The sequence below is a fragment of the Lolium perenne genome, chromosome 1, assembly GCF_019359855.2.
Source record: "Lolium perenne isolate Kyuss_39 chromosome 1, Kyuss_2.0, whole genome shotgun sequence".
Classification (NCBI taxonomy): domain Eukaryota; kingdom Viridiplantae; phylum Streptophyta; class Magnoliopsida; order Poales; family Poaceae; genus Lolium; species Lolium perenne.
The window spans coordinates 204,224,498-204,241,836 of NC_067244.2; the positions used below are offsets into that span (position 1 = coordinate 204,224,498).

A 17,339-nucleotide genomic window follows, 5' to 3' on the forward strand; every position below is an offset into this window, starting at 1 on the left:
TAAAGTAAATGCAAGTAACTAATTTTTTTGTGTTTTTGATATAGAGTGCAAGACAGTAAATAAAGTAAAACTAGCAACTAATTTTTTTGTGTTTTGATATAATGCAGCAAACAAAAAAGTAAATAAAATAAAGCAAGACAAAAACAAAGTAAAGAGATTGGATGTGGAGACTCCCCTTGCAGCGTGTCTTGATCTCCCCGGCAACGGCGCCAGAAAAAGAGCTTGATACGCGTATAGCACGCGCCCGTTGGGAACCCCAAGAGGAAGGTGTGATGCGTACAGCGGCAAGTTTTTCCTCAGTAAGAAACCAAGGTTTATCGAACCAGTAGGAGCCAAGAAGCACGTTGAAGGTTGATGGCGGCGAGATGTAGTGCGGCGCAACACCAGGGATTCCGGCGCCAACGTGGAACCTGCACAACACAACCAAAGTACTTTGCCCCAACGTAACAGTGAGGTTGTCAATCTCACCGGCTTGCTGTAACAAAGGATTAGATGTATAGTGTGGATGATGATTGTTTGCAGAAAACAGTAGAACAAGTATTGCAGTAGATTGTATTCGATTAAAAGAATGAACCGGGGTCCACAGTTCACTAGTGGTGTCTCTCCCATAAGAATAAGCATGTTGGGTGAACAAATTACAGTTGGGAAATTGACAAATAGAGAGGGCATGACCATGCACATACATGATATGATGAGTATAGTGAGATTTAATTGGGCATTACGACAAAGTACATAGACCGCTATCCAGCATGCATCTATGCCTAAAAAGTCCACCTTCAGGTTATCATCCGAACCCCTTCCAGTATTAAGTTGCAAACAACAGACAATTGCATTAAGTATGGTGCGTAATGTAATCAACAACTACATCCTCGGACATAGCATCGATTTTTTATCCCTAGTGGCAACAACACATCCACAACCTTAGAACTTTCTGTCACTGTCCCAGATTTAATGGAGGCATGAACCCACTATCGAGCATAAATACTCCCTCTTGGAGTTACTAGCAAAAACTTGGCCAGAGCCTCTACTAATAACGGAGAGCATGCAAGATCATAAACAACACATAGGTAATAGATTAATCAACATAACATAGTATTCTCTATCCATCGGATCCCAACAAACACAACATATAGCATTACAGATAGATGATCTTGATCATGTTAGGCAGCTCACAAAACCCGACAATGAAGCACAATTAGGAGAAGACGACCATCTAGCTACTGCTATGGACCCATAGTCCAGGGGTGAACTACTCACTCATCACTCCGGAGGCGACCATGGCGGTGAAGAGTCCTCCGGGAGATGATTCCCCTCTCCGGCAGGGTACCGGAGGCGATCTCCTGAATCCCCCGAGATGGGATTGGCGGCGGCGGCGTCTCTGGAAGGTTTTCCGTATCGTGGCTCTCGGTACTGGGGGTTTCGCGACGAAGGCTATAAGTAGGCGGAGGAGATAGGTCAGGGGGCCACACGAGGGCCCCACACGCTAGGTCGGCGCGGCCAGGGCTTGGGCCGCGCCGCCCTGCTGTGTGGCCACCTCGTGGCCCCACTTCGTGACTCCTTCGGTCTTCTGGAAGCTTCGTGTGAAAATAGGCCCCTGGGCGTTGATTTCGTCCAATTCCGAGAATATTTCCTTACTAGGATTTCTGAAACCAAAAACAGCAGAAAACAACAACTGGCTCTTCGGCATCTCGTTAATAGGTTAGTGCCGGAAAATGCATAAATATGACATAAAGTATGCATAAAACATGTAGATATCATCAATAATGTGGCATGGAACATAAGAAATTATTGATACGTCGGAGACGTATCAGACTCCACCTAAGGGGGCCGGCCACCCTACCAAGGAAAGGGGGAGTCCCACGTTGAGTAGGTTTCGTCCATATGGCAGTTTTTGAATTGGGGTCTTATTCGAAGACTTTGGGCAAACCCTTGGGGGTTCCACCTATATAATGAGGCGGAGAGGGAGGGGGCGGCTACACCAAGACCACCTTGGCCGCACCCCTCAAGGCACCCAGGCCGGCGCCCCCTCTCCCAAACCCTAGCCGCCTCCCTCCTCCCTCCTCCCACCTCTCTCGCATAGCTTTGGCGAAGCCCTGCCGGAGATCTCCACCACCACCGCCACCACACCGTCATGCTGTCGGGATTCCGAGGAGATTCTACTACTTCCGCTGCCTGCTGGAACGGGGAGAAGGACATCGTCATCAACACCGAACGTGTGACCGAGTACGGAGGTGCTGCCCGACTGTGGCACCGTCAAGATCTTCTACGCGCTTTTGAAAGCGGCAAGTGTTCATCTTCTGCAACAACGAGATCTAATCTCGTAGGCTTTGGAAATCTTCGAGGGTTAGTCTCATGATCTTCTCGTTGCTCCCATCTTCTTGATTGGATCTTGGCTTGGTTTTAGTTCTTGCGGTAGGAAATTTTTTGTTTTCTATGCTACGAACCCCAACATACACTCTGTAGATACTAACTCCTCTAAAGAGATCGGAATAGAGCCATGAAGGAGACCAGATTCTCCACTTTTTCCTAGTTGCGCCAAACCATGTGCCACCCTATTACATAAACGGTCCACTTTTGTCACAGTAATAGACTGATGAACCTTTAACAGTTCCTGGCCTTCCAAGTAGAGAGGCCAGCTCGCCGATTTATCAGGTTCTCCGTTCACCAAGACTTGTACCGTTCTTCGGCAGTCCGTTTCCATAGTAGCGGAGGTACATTGTAGTTGTATGAGGAGGTACACACCAGCAATATAGGCCTTAGCTTCAGCTTCCTCCGCACTCGAGTACCGGCCAGGAACTCCCATTTTGATAGAACATTAGAGCCCTTATGATCTCGAATAATGATACCGATTCCAGCCCTTCTGGTCAATGCATCCCAACCAGCATGCACATTGGCCTTCAAGGTCCCAACAACTGGAGCTATCCATCGGATATGCACTGACGGACCTACAGATATATTAGTCGATGCACAAACAACAAGTTGATTTACTTTAGAGTTTGAAACAATAGAATTTGCTGCATTGAAGTTGTCAAGTTAATTGGTAAGATAGGGAATCGATGCAAATAAAGATGCCTTCCCATCCCCATGAACTTTATTGTTCCTATGATGCCACACTCGCCAAAGGAGGAAAATAATGTTTGCCCTCGCATCTTGATGAGAATTAGTCAGAAGAGATAACAACCACTCAGTACCATTACGTAGAAAGGTATCTTCATCAGGTAGGTCCCAAAAATACCGCATGCAGTCTCGTAGATCCCGAGCCATTGTGCATGTGATCAGGGCATGGTGATCATCCTCAACTATTGCGCCACATATTTTACAGGTGGAATCGGTCTCTGGTATGCGCCTCTTCCGCCCTGCCCACACAGCCAGAGTCGACGTTGTCACTCTCCAAGCAAAGACTCAAAGCTTGTGTGGAACCTTTGTGCGCGAAACCAGGTTCCAAATCCCAGGGTCACATGTCGGGGAACTACTACTCTGCCCAGGGCATAAAGCATCAATCGTTGGCTGTAATCCAAGCATGTATGCCGACCAAATCGAAATATCCCACTTTTCTCTGGCAACCAGGAGATGAAGTCGTCACAAGGCCGAGCGGGTAGCCTAACCATCAGTATAGCGTTAACATCCATAGGAAGACAACACTCCCGAACCAAATCTTCATTCCAGGATCTTGTATGTGGATCAATGAGCTCTGAAACCCACCTCCTCCTCAAGTTTCCTCGTCGGCCATGGAGCTTTTGCGCGTCCAAGTGTGGGAGCTAGCTATCCCTGAATATCTTGACGCTTGTACCCAAGCCAATACGCGAAATGATACATTTTTTCAATAGTTCCAACCCATGTTCAATACCTTGCCAAGTAGGAGAAGATTTTTTGATGAACGCTGTGTCCAAGAGGTTCGCCGATGGGTAGTACTTGGCTTTTAAAAGCCGGGCACACAAGCTGTCTAGGAATTGAATAAGGCGACAAGCTTGCCTAGCAAGCAAAGCTTGATTGAACACTTTTAGGTCCCGAAACCCAATACCGCCATGAGAGTTTGGTCTAGTCATTTCTTCCCAAAACATCCAATGCATCTTCATTTTATTCTCCTCATCTCCCCACCAAAAATCCCGAATAATTTTGGAGAGATCCTAAATAAGGCCAACAGGGAACTTGAAAAACCCCATAGCATATGTAGTCAGGGATTGAAGGGACGATTTGATAAGCGTTCCCTTTGCACCACTAGATATATATTTTTCGCTCCAATCATTTGCCCTCCTCAAGAATTTCCCCTCACAGGCCTGAACTTGTCCCCCTTCATGCCACCTTGGCAAACCAAGATATTTTTCCTCAAAAGCTTCTATTTCATACCTCAAGATATCCTTGATCTCGTGTTGGACCCCAACATAGCATTTACTTCCATATAAAAATAAAATAGAGCACTTCCCCGTGCTCACCAATTGACTTGTGCCTTTCTCATAGTCATCAAGAACACGCTTAACAATCGTAGCTTGCTCCACTGATCCTTCAAAGCAAAGGAGACTGTCATCCGCAAATAGAAGATGTGAAATTCCTGGAGCACGCCGGTAGATAAACAAATTCCGGAGAACATTCATATGAATATGTCTGTTTATCAAGGTAGATAGACCATCAGCGACAAATAAAAACAAATACAGAGATAAATGATCACCTTGGCGAAGACCGTGGGACGGGGAAAAGGCGTCAACATGTGTCCGTTAAAGCGAATTGAGTAGCTAAGAGTGGTAACACAAGTCATCACCCACTGTATCCATTGACTATGAAAGCACATCTTCGCTAAAACCCCTTTCAGAAACCTCAAATCAACACGATCATAAGCTTTGGCGAAATCTAATTTATATGCACAAGCTGTCTCGGTCTGTATAGCATGAATAGAATACACTCAAAAGCTACCACGATATTGTCAGCAATCTGCCTTCCCGGAACAAAAGCACTATGCTCTCGTGAAATAATGTCTTGGAGAAGAGGTCGAAGCCTATTAGCAAGACATTTGGGGACCACTTTATAAATTAAATTACATAAACTGATAGGTCTAAAATCCTTTAGTTCTTCCGGATCTTTCTTTTTTGAAATCATAACTATGGCCGTGTCATCTACCTCATTAGGCATTACTCCTGTAGCAAAGAAAACCTGCACCGCACGAACAACATCATCATGGAATAGACCCCCAGTTACGTTGTAGGAAATGCGCCGGGAAGCCAGCCAGTCCTAGAGCTTTTAGAGGCCAATTTGAAACAAGGCGTCGCTTATTTCTTTCTCGGAGAAGTTCGCACATAGGCTCTCATTCATTGTATCATCCACATAGCACAGAGCCAAAACCTTTTTAGTCGAGGGACTAAAATGTAAAATGATTGTTTATAGCGCTGTAAAACGAAAACTGGAAGAATAGTGGGGCACTAACGAGATCGTGCGAAACGTCCCCAATTTTTGTCACTTGTTGTGTTCATGATTCATCTTCTCCAAGCCCTAAACACCCAAAATCCGAATCTCCCCAAGTCACGGCACAGCCAGTCCCCAATCGTCGGCCACAAGCACACGCGCACGATGCCGCCGCAGCATGTGCGGGAGCTTTGGGAGATGGACGAAATCGTGGAGGAGATCATGTTCCGCCTCCCGCCGGACGAGCCGGGGAACCTCCTCCGCGCCTCCCTCGTCTGCAAGCCATGGTGCCGCCTCCTCTCCGGCCAGGGTTTCCGTCGCCGCTACAGCGAGTTCCACCAGACACCTCCAATGCTCGGCTTCCTCTGTAGCGGGCCAACCTTCGCTGAGTTCGTCCCCACCACAGACTTTTGCCCTCGCGATCCCGATCCCCTGCACTGTTATTCTGTGTACGACTGCCGCCACGGCCGCGTCCTCCTCCAGTTCATGGATGATGGTAAGGAATTCTTAACCGTTTGGAATCCCATGACGGGCAGCCAAAGAGTGTTGCGCGTCCCGAAATATTCGGGGATGACCCATTGGTATGCCTCGGTGCTCCGTTCTGCGAACGGCTGCAACCACAGCGACTGTCATTTGGGTCCGTTCCTGGTGGTTTTTGTCAGCCTTCACGAGCAAGAAGGGGTCGCTAAGGCGTCCGTGTACTCGTCGGAGACGAGTAATTGGAGCTCTCCAGCCTCTAATCCTCTATTGACGTTTTCTTTGAGGACGAAGTCAACTTGCTTGAAATGCCTAGTGTGCTCGCAGGAGACGCTCTCTATTTCCTCATTTCGAGTGGAATACCTATTATTCTCGAGTATGACTTGGGAAAGTCCCGCCTCTCGGAAATCCATCTGGTGTCGGGGTCGGAGATCATTTGCCCCATCTCTCCTATCCTCATGGTGGCGCAGGACGGCCAGCTGGGGCTCACGGACCTGTACAATTTCAACCTCTACGTCTGGTGGAGGGAGGTGGGTCCTGATGAAGTTGCGGTGTGGTCAAAATCTAGAGTCATCGACCTCAAGGCTCTTCTTACCATTGGCGATCCCGAGGTAGCAACAGACTTGGTTGGCTCCGTCGAGGGCACTGGCATCATTTTTGCAATCATAGATCTTGTCATTTACATGATTGATCTCAAGGCACTAACATCGAAGGAGCTGTCGACCGAGCTCTATCAAGATGGTCTTTTATGGCCACTCTTTCCATACTTTAGCTTCTACAGTCCACAAGGTAAACTACATTGTATATGTTCTCTCATAGTTGTGATTTGGGAGTAGATGCTAGTCAATACATTTCAGTTAGTCGCACAACTACACATAGTAAATGTGTAATCAGACTGTAAGATGGTTTCTCATCCTACTGACTTGTTCTTCAAAATTGTTCCTTCGTTTTGTGGTGGCAGGTGTTGTGGCTGAAGCATCAATTGAAACTGGACATGGCAATGAGGAAGCATAAATCTCAAGCAAGCCGCTCATGCATGGAAGCTAAGGTTGCTGTTTTGGTGTTAGCTTTCATTCTGGGTTTCGAGTTTGATGGACGATGGGAGAGTAGTTTGAGTTTGATGGATGATGGGAGAGATGTGTTGTGTCTTGTTAATTAAGAAATTATCTCTATTCTTGGTAACCATGCTTTAGTTATTCAAGGCCTGATTTCATTTAAGCAGGGGAAGGTTACCTTTTGCCTATATATTGACTGCAAGTTTGTATGCACAACAACTATATATTTCTCTCTAAAAATAACTGTATATTTAGATAGTGTTAGCTGCAAACTTCTGTGCATGGACGACAAATAGCAAGTTTACAAACTGATTATCAACCTGTCTACTACTGTTGATATCTTCCAGAGCCAATGCTTTAGGTGTTCTGTTTTTGGCTGGGCAATTCAACCTAGAATGGAGTAGGCTAGTTCATGAACACGATGAGTACTATGTTCAAGGGTTTAAGTTTAAGTTGTTATCCGTTGACCACTTGATAAATGTTTGGATATCACTTGATGAATGCTTAAGACTTTTATTCTCCTTTTATTAGTTTTGCTACCAGGTTTCGGCGCATGCTCTTTCGTTTATAATAAATTGGATGTGTGAATCTTTGATGCATAGGTTGGATGTGAATTGTTTTGATGTTGTATTGCTTTGATACGTTGTAAAGAATCAACAGAAGTTATCTTAAAAAGATTCACAGCAGATGAAAAATGTGACATCATGCAATCTTATGAAAATCATGGATTCGCGGTTGTCGAATTCAGACCAGCTTCGACCATTCAGCAGGAAAAGGTTGCTGCTCCAGATATACTGTCAGCAACAGATGAACAGAAAGCTTTAAGGATGCCTCTACTGATTCAACATGTCTATATCTATAGATCTTGCTGCTGCGGAACCACCTTGTTGGAGTTGCTATGTGCACCAGTGTGCTGCGGCAATGCTGGTTACACTTGTAGTGTGTCTTCATCAACAGGTCAAAGTGATATATCCAATTGCTCAAAAAGAAAGGTGATATGTCCTATGGGATTCAGTCATGGTGTGAATATCAAATTGATTTGTCATCCTTCTTACTGAGCACAAACAACATACCATGAAATTGGCATGAAAACACATAACTTTTAACACTGAACTATTGGAACAACTCGTGAATCTGGCTCAGGTGAACATAAGATTAGATCCCTTAATAAGATTTCTCATAAGAGTTCAACATGCAGAAACATCAATCTTTTCCTACAGATGCAGTGTCTTGCTAGTAAACACAGCATATACGTACAATGTTTAGTGTTAGTCGTTACATGCTGAATCAATTTAGCAACTCTGCTGAATGTTCTAGCACGAACTGAAAGTCTGAAAGAACTCCCAGATTACCACCCAAAAGAGACAGAAGACAAATCGTGAATCCTGAAAGCACAGTTTGGTCCACCATCAGCTTCCTAATTTATTAGAGGAGCAGCTGCTGTTAGTTTTAAGAAACCTGAAAAAGAAAAGGAAAACATTAGGGACATTTGAATAAGCAAGCGAAGAGTACTGAGTGAAATGGAAAAGACAATCAAAGGGAATTCTTGAGTATAAACACTAAACAGAAAAGCTGCTATAGTCCTATTTATGTCTATTTCCAAAACTGAAATAAAATAGCGAGTTGTCATCTGGATAACATATTTATTTCCTATCCAAGTCTTGATTGTAGTAAAAATATTAAGCTATAATTCTGCCCCTAATGAGTTGGGGGTAACGTTTCATGAAAATGAATGACAATGGCCATCATGATGACAAGGCTAGTTATCCTTCAGGTTCTAATAAAGTGAGGAGCAGATGAACAAGGCTAAGAATACTTTGCGCTGGCTAGTTCAGAGACACTAATACACCTGGATGGCTGTCACAAGAATAGGAATGAAATAACATATGTTCAAGTAGCACTCTTCAATAATAAATATTCTACAAACTGAATATGTTAACCGTCCGATTTGGATGCTAAAAAATATTACTAGCCTCACTAAAGAAAGCAACGAGAGACTCATTCACTGGTAACTTGGTACCTTCATCACTTCTAAGGAGTGCCTGCACGAACGAGAACATCTGCCAAAGTCTTGTCTTTCTTGATGTCTTTCTTGCCTGAAAAATATTCATTTGATCAATGCGAAAAGAAGTTGAATAATAGCAACATGACAGAATATTTTTATTACATCACAGATTTATCTGCATCGAATACAGGAATTGTGGTAGCAATTTTATTTGATAGTTAGAGAAGGTTATTAGTTATTCAGCCACAGTGTATCCATAAGCCCATAAAACAAAGAGAAGTAGGTGGAAGATAATAAAACTGGAGTAGTGTACATGAGTGATTAAATGGACATATATTTAAATCATCAAGTCTTATTTTTCTCAACGCCCTTCTGGCCTGAAAAGGCTGATCAAGGCAGAAGAACTGGAATAACGGCAACAACACCAACCAACATAATTTATAAGTGTATACATTTATATGTATGACGTAGAAGAAATTGAGCTAGCAAGAAAAAACTGATGCTTATAGCAGGTTATCAACTATTGATCTGAGAGTACCCATAAGCCACAACACACTGATAAATTGTTGAATATATTTGCAGTTGTGTTGTCTTGATGCGTGACTAAGATGGATAAATATTTTCAAATCCTCCCAAAACAGAGATGGAAATTAATGTAGACATGCAGTGAAATTAAAAATTCACAAACATTGGCAAACTTTAATTAGGTTCCTTACGAGTACCGATCAGGATATGCTTATTTGAACTTGTAAGCTATAACGTAGCATGAATGATGAATTTAAGAGACCAAAAACACACAACAGTTTCTGTCGAAAATCTAAATCGCTGACACACTACCATAGATAATGTTACAAGAAAAACACTTTATAATCAGAACAACATGTTGGACCAGGGGTTGGAAATTTCATATAGAGGAGGTTTGGGATTGTGATCTGAGGTCCCACCACCAAGTGCTTGCACCATTTAAAACCAAAGATGTGTGTGTCTGTGTCTCTGTGTGTGTGTGTGTGTGTGTGTGTGTGTGTGTGTGTGTGTGTGTGTGTGTGTGTGTGTGTGTGTGTGTGTGTGTGTGTGTGTGTGTGTGTGTGTGTATTTGATTCGAAGATGATCTCTACATGGCATCTCATCCATTGCAGATCTAATTAAAACTGAAACTAAAAGTAAGAAGTATGCATAGTAGCAACTAAAACGAGCAAGTAACTACTTCTACAAGGGATCTGGCTCGATCCAAGCAATTGAGCTAGGAAGAAAAAACTTATGCTTATAGCAGGTTATCAACTATTGATCTGAGAGTGCCCATAAGGCACAACACACCGATAAATTGTTGAAAATACACTTCTAAGGAAATTGGTTGAAATTTTATACTATTTTATAATGGCTTTCTATGAAACCGCCAAACCCAAACGTATTTTGTCCAAATAAAATTACATTGGCCATCCCTATTGCTACCAAAAACATGATAGTAAACAATATTACTAATCACATGGTATAGTCATTTTTAGTGACCTGGTTATGTATAGAGAGAATGTTATATGTCTATTTGATTCGAAGATGATCTACTACATGGCAATGGCATCTCATCCACTGCAGATCTAAAACTGGAACTAAAAGTGAGAAGTATGCATACTAGCAACTAAAACGAGCGAGTAAGTACCTGTAGAAGGGATCTGGCTGGATCCAAGCCAGGATGGAAGAACACATGGTATACAGTCGGTGCTGCCTCTGTACTGGAAGCTCCCAATCGCCTCCCAACTATTCATGTCCACGACAACCATTTCCCGGATGCGCGTCCCAATGACAACCTCGAGGTGCACGACATTGGAATCAAGTGGGTCAATGAGGAGAATACGTGTTGCCCCTCTCATCTGCTGCAAGGGTCGTAGGGACACCTGGTGCTCCAGCGTCCAGCTGCTCTGGTTCTTGTCGAGCACAAAGGAGCTGAGGAGAAATGGCTCCTCTTGAGAGAGCTCGACATACCGTAGGCGCCCTTGGCTGACGCCGACGCGTCGGTACGTCCCGTGCGTCTCTGTGCGCCACACATTGCCGTCGGCGTCAGGCAGCGGACTCCCTCGGCTGAAGGCTTTGTCGCCCGCGCCTGCAGGCAGCACGCTGCCCCTCGGCAGCTCGACGAAGGAGAGCTCAGGCCGGTTGCTGAACGGGTCCAGGGAGACTGCGCCCCAGGCCACGTCGAACCACCACAGACGACCACCGAACGCCAGCGCCTCGTTGTCTATCTCGATTCGCCGGGGCCGGGCAAGTGGGAGCAGGCACGGCGAGACCGCCACGATTTCCCACTCCCCTGTTTCGGAGAGAAACCGGAGCATCTGGTCACCGTGCCCCTGCAGCCCGGCAACGGCGAACCTGTCAGGCGGCCCGTGCCCACGATCGGTTTGGGTGAGGATGCCCATGGAGGGGCCCCACGTGATGTCAGCTACAGGGTCGGAGACGAAGTTCGGGAGGTGGGTTAGCTGGCAGGTGAGAGGGTTGAAGACGAAGCGAGCGACGCCGGGGTTGTGGCCGGGGTCAATCCCGGTGGGTTGCTGGCGCAGCCGTCCGGCGCCCGGATTGCCAAGGATGGGAGCCGTGAAGCGCAGGTCCATTTGACTGACGAGGAGGAGGCCGTCGCCGCTCGAGGTGAAGGCTCCGCCGGCGAGCATTTGCACGACGTCGCTGTCGGGGTCGGGGCAAGGGCTGACCTTGAGGAGGTGCTCCGGTATGTGCACTTCGGAGAAGCGCGGTGGGTCGGCGAGGGACACGCACGCGCTCGGCGAGCTGACGGAGGTCACCGCGCGCTTGATGCTGGCCCACGGGGGGTGCGTGGCGGCCGTGGCGAGGGAGCGCAGCCAGAGGCGCCCGGGGGCAGCGGCGGCGGCGGCGGCGGCGGCGGCGGAGGAGGAGAGGCCAAGCAAGCGGCGGAGCGACATCGCGGCGTCTTGGAATCGATGCTGGTTGGTTGTGGGGAACGGCTGGGGAGTGGGGCGCTCACATGGTGTTGCCGTGTGCGCAGAACAAATACCAGCGGGTGTGACAGGACGAGAAGCGCCGTGCGACTGTTCCACAGGAAGACAGCATCTAAGGGTCCACTCGTCAGTCAGTTTGGTCCATGCGGTGTAGTCCATTAACCGGTTTCTGTATTAGGAATGGTTGTACACGGTGCAGCTTTTTGTAGAAGCCGAGGATGCCATTTTGGGTGTTTGAACAGCTGGTGCCCACTTGTAGAGCTCAACGGCAATAATTTCCCGCCGAAACGCTCGCTCCGGAGTCGGGCTACATAGCCCAGTCAGGTGAGTAGATCCACTCACCTCAAAGCAACACAAAACAATGTGTGCAGCCCACTTGATCAGGCATCCATTACACATTTCTATTATAGCTAATATAATAAAAAAATATTACTCTTTTCTTCTACTCCTTCTGATTTAAAATAAGTGTTGATGATTTAGTATAAAATTTATACTAAATCAGTACTAAATACCCAACACTTATTATGCACCAGCGTGCGGCCAGTGCCAGTTACACTTTCAGTTCATGTTCTTCGACATGTGAAGATATGCATTTGCATACAAAAATGAAATCAAGGTGATCTATCCTAGGGGATTCAGTCATAGTGTCATAAATTCCTATCCTTCCTAGTACTTAACAAGAAAAATATACCGCCAAAGGGCATGAAAGCATAAATAACTTACAGCAGCAAACACTGATCTATTGGAACAAATCGTGAATGCAGCGGGGATGACATAAGTATAGATCCCTGAATAAACAGTTCTCATAGTACGGATGCAATGTCTTTCTAGTAAACACAGCATATCCGATGTTCTGTGATAGTCCTTACATACTTAATAAATTTAGCACCGAACCAAAGTTCTGAAAAAACTCCCAGTTACCACCTAAACAAGATACGGTGAGTACGTCCGTCGGCAATTTCTAACAGGCCAGACTACTGCAGATTCCCAAAATGACAGTTCAGTACTTCAGTAAGCTACCACCACCAACCTTCTAATTTATTAGAGCAGCAGCAGCTGTTAGCTTTAAGAAACCTGGAAAAAAGAGATAAAAATTAGGTGTATTCGAATAAGTTCAAGAGGTGCTCTTCTGTACACCCTCCTTAACAAAGTTTACAGATTTCTTTGCAAATCAACGGTGTAGACTATACTCTTTAATTGAAAGGGTAGTATAGTTTATTTCTCATCTTATAAACAAGTGAAGAAACTGAGTGAAATGGAAAAACAGTCAAAGGAAATTCTTATGTAAACAGAAAAGCTATTACAGTCTATCTATGTTATTTCCAAAACTGTCCAAGTCTTGAATCTCTTGATTGCAGCAGAAAAATACACCACAACCAAATGTTTAGAAATACCAAGCTTCAGTTCCAGTCCTTAATCAGTTGACAATAACATTTAACGAAAAGGAAAGATAATGGTCATCATAATGACAAGGCTAGATTCTAACACAGTGGCCATGGTCACCAGATGAACAAGGCTAGGTTGTGCCGGCTAGTTCAGAAACATTAATACACCTGGATCCAGGGTTGGTAGGTCAACGCTAACGCAATAAACGGTAATTCTTGGCAGCATTGGCAAGTTGCTGGCACAAAAATATGAATGAAAGAACAAATTCAGGTAGCACGCTTTTAGTAATAACAATTCCAGAGTGAATATGTTAATATTCTTGTTTTGAGTCCCAAAAAATTCACTACCTTAACTAAATCCCCAACTAGAGCTCAACCAACAAGAAGCTGGTATTAAAATAACAGGGTTGGTAGCACTAACGCAATAAACGGTATTTCTTGGCAGCATTGGCAAGTTGCTGGCACAAGAATATGAATGAAAGAACAAATTCAGGTAGCACGCTTTCAGTAATAACCATTCTATGGAGTGAATATGTTAATATTCTTGATTTGAGTCCCCAAAAAATCACTACCTTCAATAAAACCCCAACTAGAGCTCAACCAACAAGAAGCTGGTATTAAGATAACAATATCTTGGACAACACATAGAAAAGCGGTTGAAAATAGTGTTAGTAATTGGCAAAAATATGCACCTGTTATTTTTTTCAATCCACAAATTGCGTCGATAGATTAAGAACTACTAGTAACAAGAATGCAGCATCCTAAACATTCGACAGACAGTGCATCACTTATACAAATCAATCGAGAGATTCATTGAGATAAATTGGCACCTTCTGTTTAAGAAATAAAACAAGTGTTCGGGTCAATTGGTACCTTCATCTCTTCTACGTACTGTCTGCACGAACCGGACCAAGGCCTTGTTTTTTCTTGACATCCTTCTTGCCTGAAAAAGGTGCATTTGGTCAACGTACAAGAATTTGAATAACTGCAACAACAATAACAAAACAAAATTTATTACAGTATAAATTATTTGCACCGCCTACAGGAATCAAGCTAGCAAAACAAAGTGACAGTTAGAGAAGGTTATCAATTAATCAGCACAGTATACCCATAAGCCATAAGCCCATAGCACAGGGATAATTTTGTTTTGTTTTGTTTTTAAGCACAGGGATAATTAGGTGGAACATAACAGCTGAGTAGTGTACGCTGTACAAAAGTGTTTAAATGGGTTCGTATGACATATTTAAATTCTTAAGTCACCTTCTAAAACCAAAATAACGAAATAAAATGTGGAACAAGCAGTGCAAATTAGAAATTCACAAACAGAACATTACTATAATCACGTTCTAGATAGGAACATTATAGCTTGTAACAAGTCACCAAAGAAGGAAAGTGTTGTTTGTGGGCAGAAGATAGTCACTGATCGAGTTACTTAGGTCTAAGCCTATCATATTTAGCCCATGATTGAAGAGTAAGATATTAATGCCATGAAATTGTTCTAAATTAATGTCATAACAACCATTTTACAACAGTTCTCAGAAAATATCTACATTTTCACTGAGAATCCGTGACAATAGGAAAAAGGATAAGAAGTATCAAAATTGACAGCTATTGTGAGTACCATGGAAGATGGAAGTACACTTACAAATATTGTGTTCAAAAGCTAATTCACTGGCACTACCTTTTCCGTAAAATCTTTCTACAATGCGATCCTTCTTTCTGACTTACCAGTTGACAACAATAAGAAGATTTGGAAGATGAAGATACCATTAAAAATTAAATTTTTTGGATGGTATCTTCGTCGTGGGGTTATTCTCACCAAAGACAATCTTGTTAAGCGGAATTGGCATGGAAGTACACGGTGTGTTTTTTGTCATCAGGACGAAACAATCAAACACTTATTCTTCCAGTGCCAGTTCGCGAGATCTATATGGTCTGTCATCCAAGTAGCGTCTACCTTGTATCCTCCGACTAGTGTCGCCAATGTCTTTGGCAATTGGCTTCATGGTATAGATTCAAGGTTTAAGTTGCTTCTTAGGGTGGGGGCGCTAGCAGTTATCTGGGCGCTTTGGCTATGTAGAAATGACAAGATCTTTAATGACAAAAATTGTTCTTTGTTGCAGGTCATCTACAGATGTACAGGTATTCTCCGTTCATGGTTACCTCTACAGCGAGTGGAGAACCGACAACTATTTACGGAGGTCTGTGCACGGTTGGAGGCTACGGCGAGGGATACTTTTTCCCTACATGGGTGGCAGCATAGTCTACGGATAGATGCCCCACCTACACTTTAGGCGTTATATGATTCATCGTTCCGATATGTATCTCGCCTAGTTTTTATTATTTATCCTTTTGGACTTGAGACAACAAAACGGCTGTGCGCATCCTGGTTATGCAGAGGCTGGATGTAATTGCTTATTAAAGTAATAAAGCATCCTTTATCGAAAAAAAAAGCTACCAAACACATGGCATAAATACTATATTTTTGGGTCATTGATTAAGTTATGCCGAAACAAAATATTATGCCAAGCGGATGCAGAAAATAGCAAATTCTGTTGAAGGTGATCTACAGAGAACTCTTGCATTGCACATCTAAAGCTGAAAGTACAACAATGAACTAGTAATCTAACAAGTTGAGTAGAGAGTCAGAACCTGCAGAAGGGATCTGGCTAGATCCAAGCCACGCTGGAAGAACACACGGTACGAAGGAGGGGACGCCTGATCTATACGCAGAACTCATGATCACCATCTCTTCCTTCATGTCCACGACGAAGGTAACTTGTGGCGTATTCTGAAGAGTTGCAATGGTAGCCGACATGTACATCCAACTGTCGTCCAACGGGTCTAGGAACCCAATCTGTGGCGTATTCCCCTCCTTTAAGGGTAGCCATGGGTGGGGGCAGTTGTGTTCGAAGCGGAAGCGGCTGAGGTCTAGCCGGTGCTGCAGCGTCCAGCCACTGGCCTCTTCATCGAGCACGAAGGTGCTGAGCACGAACGGCTCCTCTCGAGAGACCTCGACGTAGCACAGCCGCCCTTTGCTGACACACAGGCGCCGGTGCTTGGGCAATCTACCGCAGCCGCTGGCCCCCGCGCAGCCGCAGCCGTCCTGTGCGGCTGCAGGCAGCACACTGTCCTTGGGCAGCTCGACGAAGCAGAGGTCCGGCCGGTCACTGAAGGGGTCGGCCGAGATGGCGCCACAGGTGACGTCGAGCCACCACAGGCGGCCGCCGAAGGCCACCACGTCGTGGTCCAGCACCATTCGCCGCGCGTCCGGGAGCTGGCACGGCGAGACTGGCACGACTTCCCACTCCCCTGTTTCAGAGAGAAACCGGACCATCTGGTTCCCGTGCAGCTCGGCGATGGCGAACCTGTCGGGCGGCCCGTCGCGGCCGCCATCGGATAGGGTGAGGACTGAGGAGGCCCGCGTGGTAGCCGCACATGACCTTACTCACACGGTCGGAGCACGTGGGGTCCGGGAGGCGGGATAGCTCGGCGGTGACAGGGTTGCAGACAAAGTGCGTGAACTGTGCGCCGTGGCCAGGGGCGAGCCCGGCTGGAGTCTTGCGCAGCCGAGCGGCGCCCCGTTGGGCGAGGATGGGAGCCTTCAAGCGCAGGTCGATGTAGGAGAGGAGGAGGAGGCCGTCGCTGCTGGCGGAGCAGACGGAGCCGGAGATGGACTGGATGACGTCGGCGTCGTGGTCGGGGGCGGCGCTGGTCCTGACGAGGTGCTTCGGGACATGTATGGTGGAGAGGCTCGGTGGGTAGCCGAGGCACACGGAAAATCCCTCGGCCGCCTCCGTGCTGCGCTCGATGAAAGCCCACGGAGGGGGCGTGCCGGACGTGGTGAAGGAGAAGGAGCGGCGGAGGAGTCCGGGGAAGGCGGCGGCGGCGGAGGAGAGACCTAGGAGGCGGCGGAGAGACATCGCGGGGAGCTACTGACACTGGCTGTGTGAAGTGGGGAATAGTTGCCTGCCTGCTTCACATGGGCTGGGGTCTGGGTGTACGTAGCAGAAATTCCAGGGGAGGTGGCCGGTCGACAAGCACCGTGTGACTGTTCCACCGT

General features: G+C 45.7%; 3 protein-coding genes across 3 annotated transcripts in view; 1 reads left to right on the forward strand and 2 right to left on the reverse strand.

Annotated features, from left to right (window-relative positions):
- The first annotated feature begins 5,453 nt into the window (after positions 1–5,453).
- On the forward strand, positions 5,454–7,180 carry LOC127320030 (uncharacterized). The gene is made up of 2 exons (XM_051349796.2): positions 5,454–6,660; positions 6,833–7,180. Exons 1-2 carry the CDS (start codon positions 6,180–6,182, stop codon positions 6,883–6,885), a joined length of 534 nt encoding a protein of 177 aa, XP_051205756.1. The 5' UTR covers positions 5,454–6,179; the 3' UTR covers positions 6,886–7,180.
- Positions 7,181–8,070: 890 nt separating this feature from the next.
- LOC127320046 (uncharacterized) lies at positions 8,071–11,929 on the reverse strand. Its single transcript, XM_051349797.2, has 3 exons — positions 10,586–11,929; positions 8,947–9,022; positions 8,071–8,384 (listed from the first exon to the last, which is right to left on the reverse strand). Exons 1-2 carry the CDS (start codon positions 11,853–11,855, stop codon positions 8,958–8,960), a joined length of 1,335 nt encoding a protein of 444 aa, XP_051205757.1. The 5' UTR covers positions 11,856–11,929; the 3' UTR covers positions 8,071–8,384; positions 8,947–8,957.
- A 732-nt stretch (positions 11,930–12,661) lies between these two features.
- The window catches only part of LOC127336505 (uncharacterized), a 228,661-nt gene continuing 223,983 nt past the window's right edge, over positions 12,662–17,339 (reverse strand). The window contains exons 2-3 of the mRNA XM_071822717.1: positions 14,150–14,219; positions 12,662–12,965 (exon numbers count right to left, since the gene is read on the reverse strand). Of these exons, the coding sequence (XP_071678818.1) occupies positions 14,161–14,219 (59 nt within the window). The 3' untranslated portion in view covers positions 12,662–12,965; positions 14,150–14,160. The remainder of the gene's footprint in view (positions 12,966–14,149; positions 14,220–17,339) is intronic.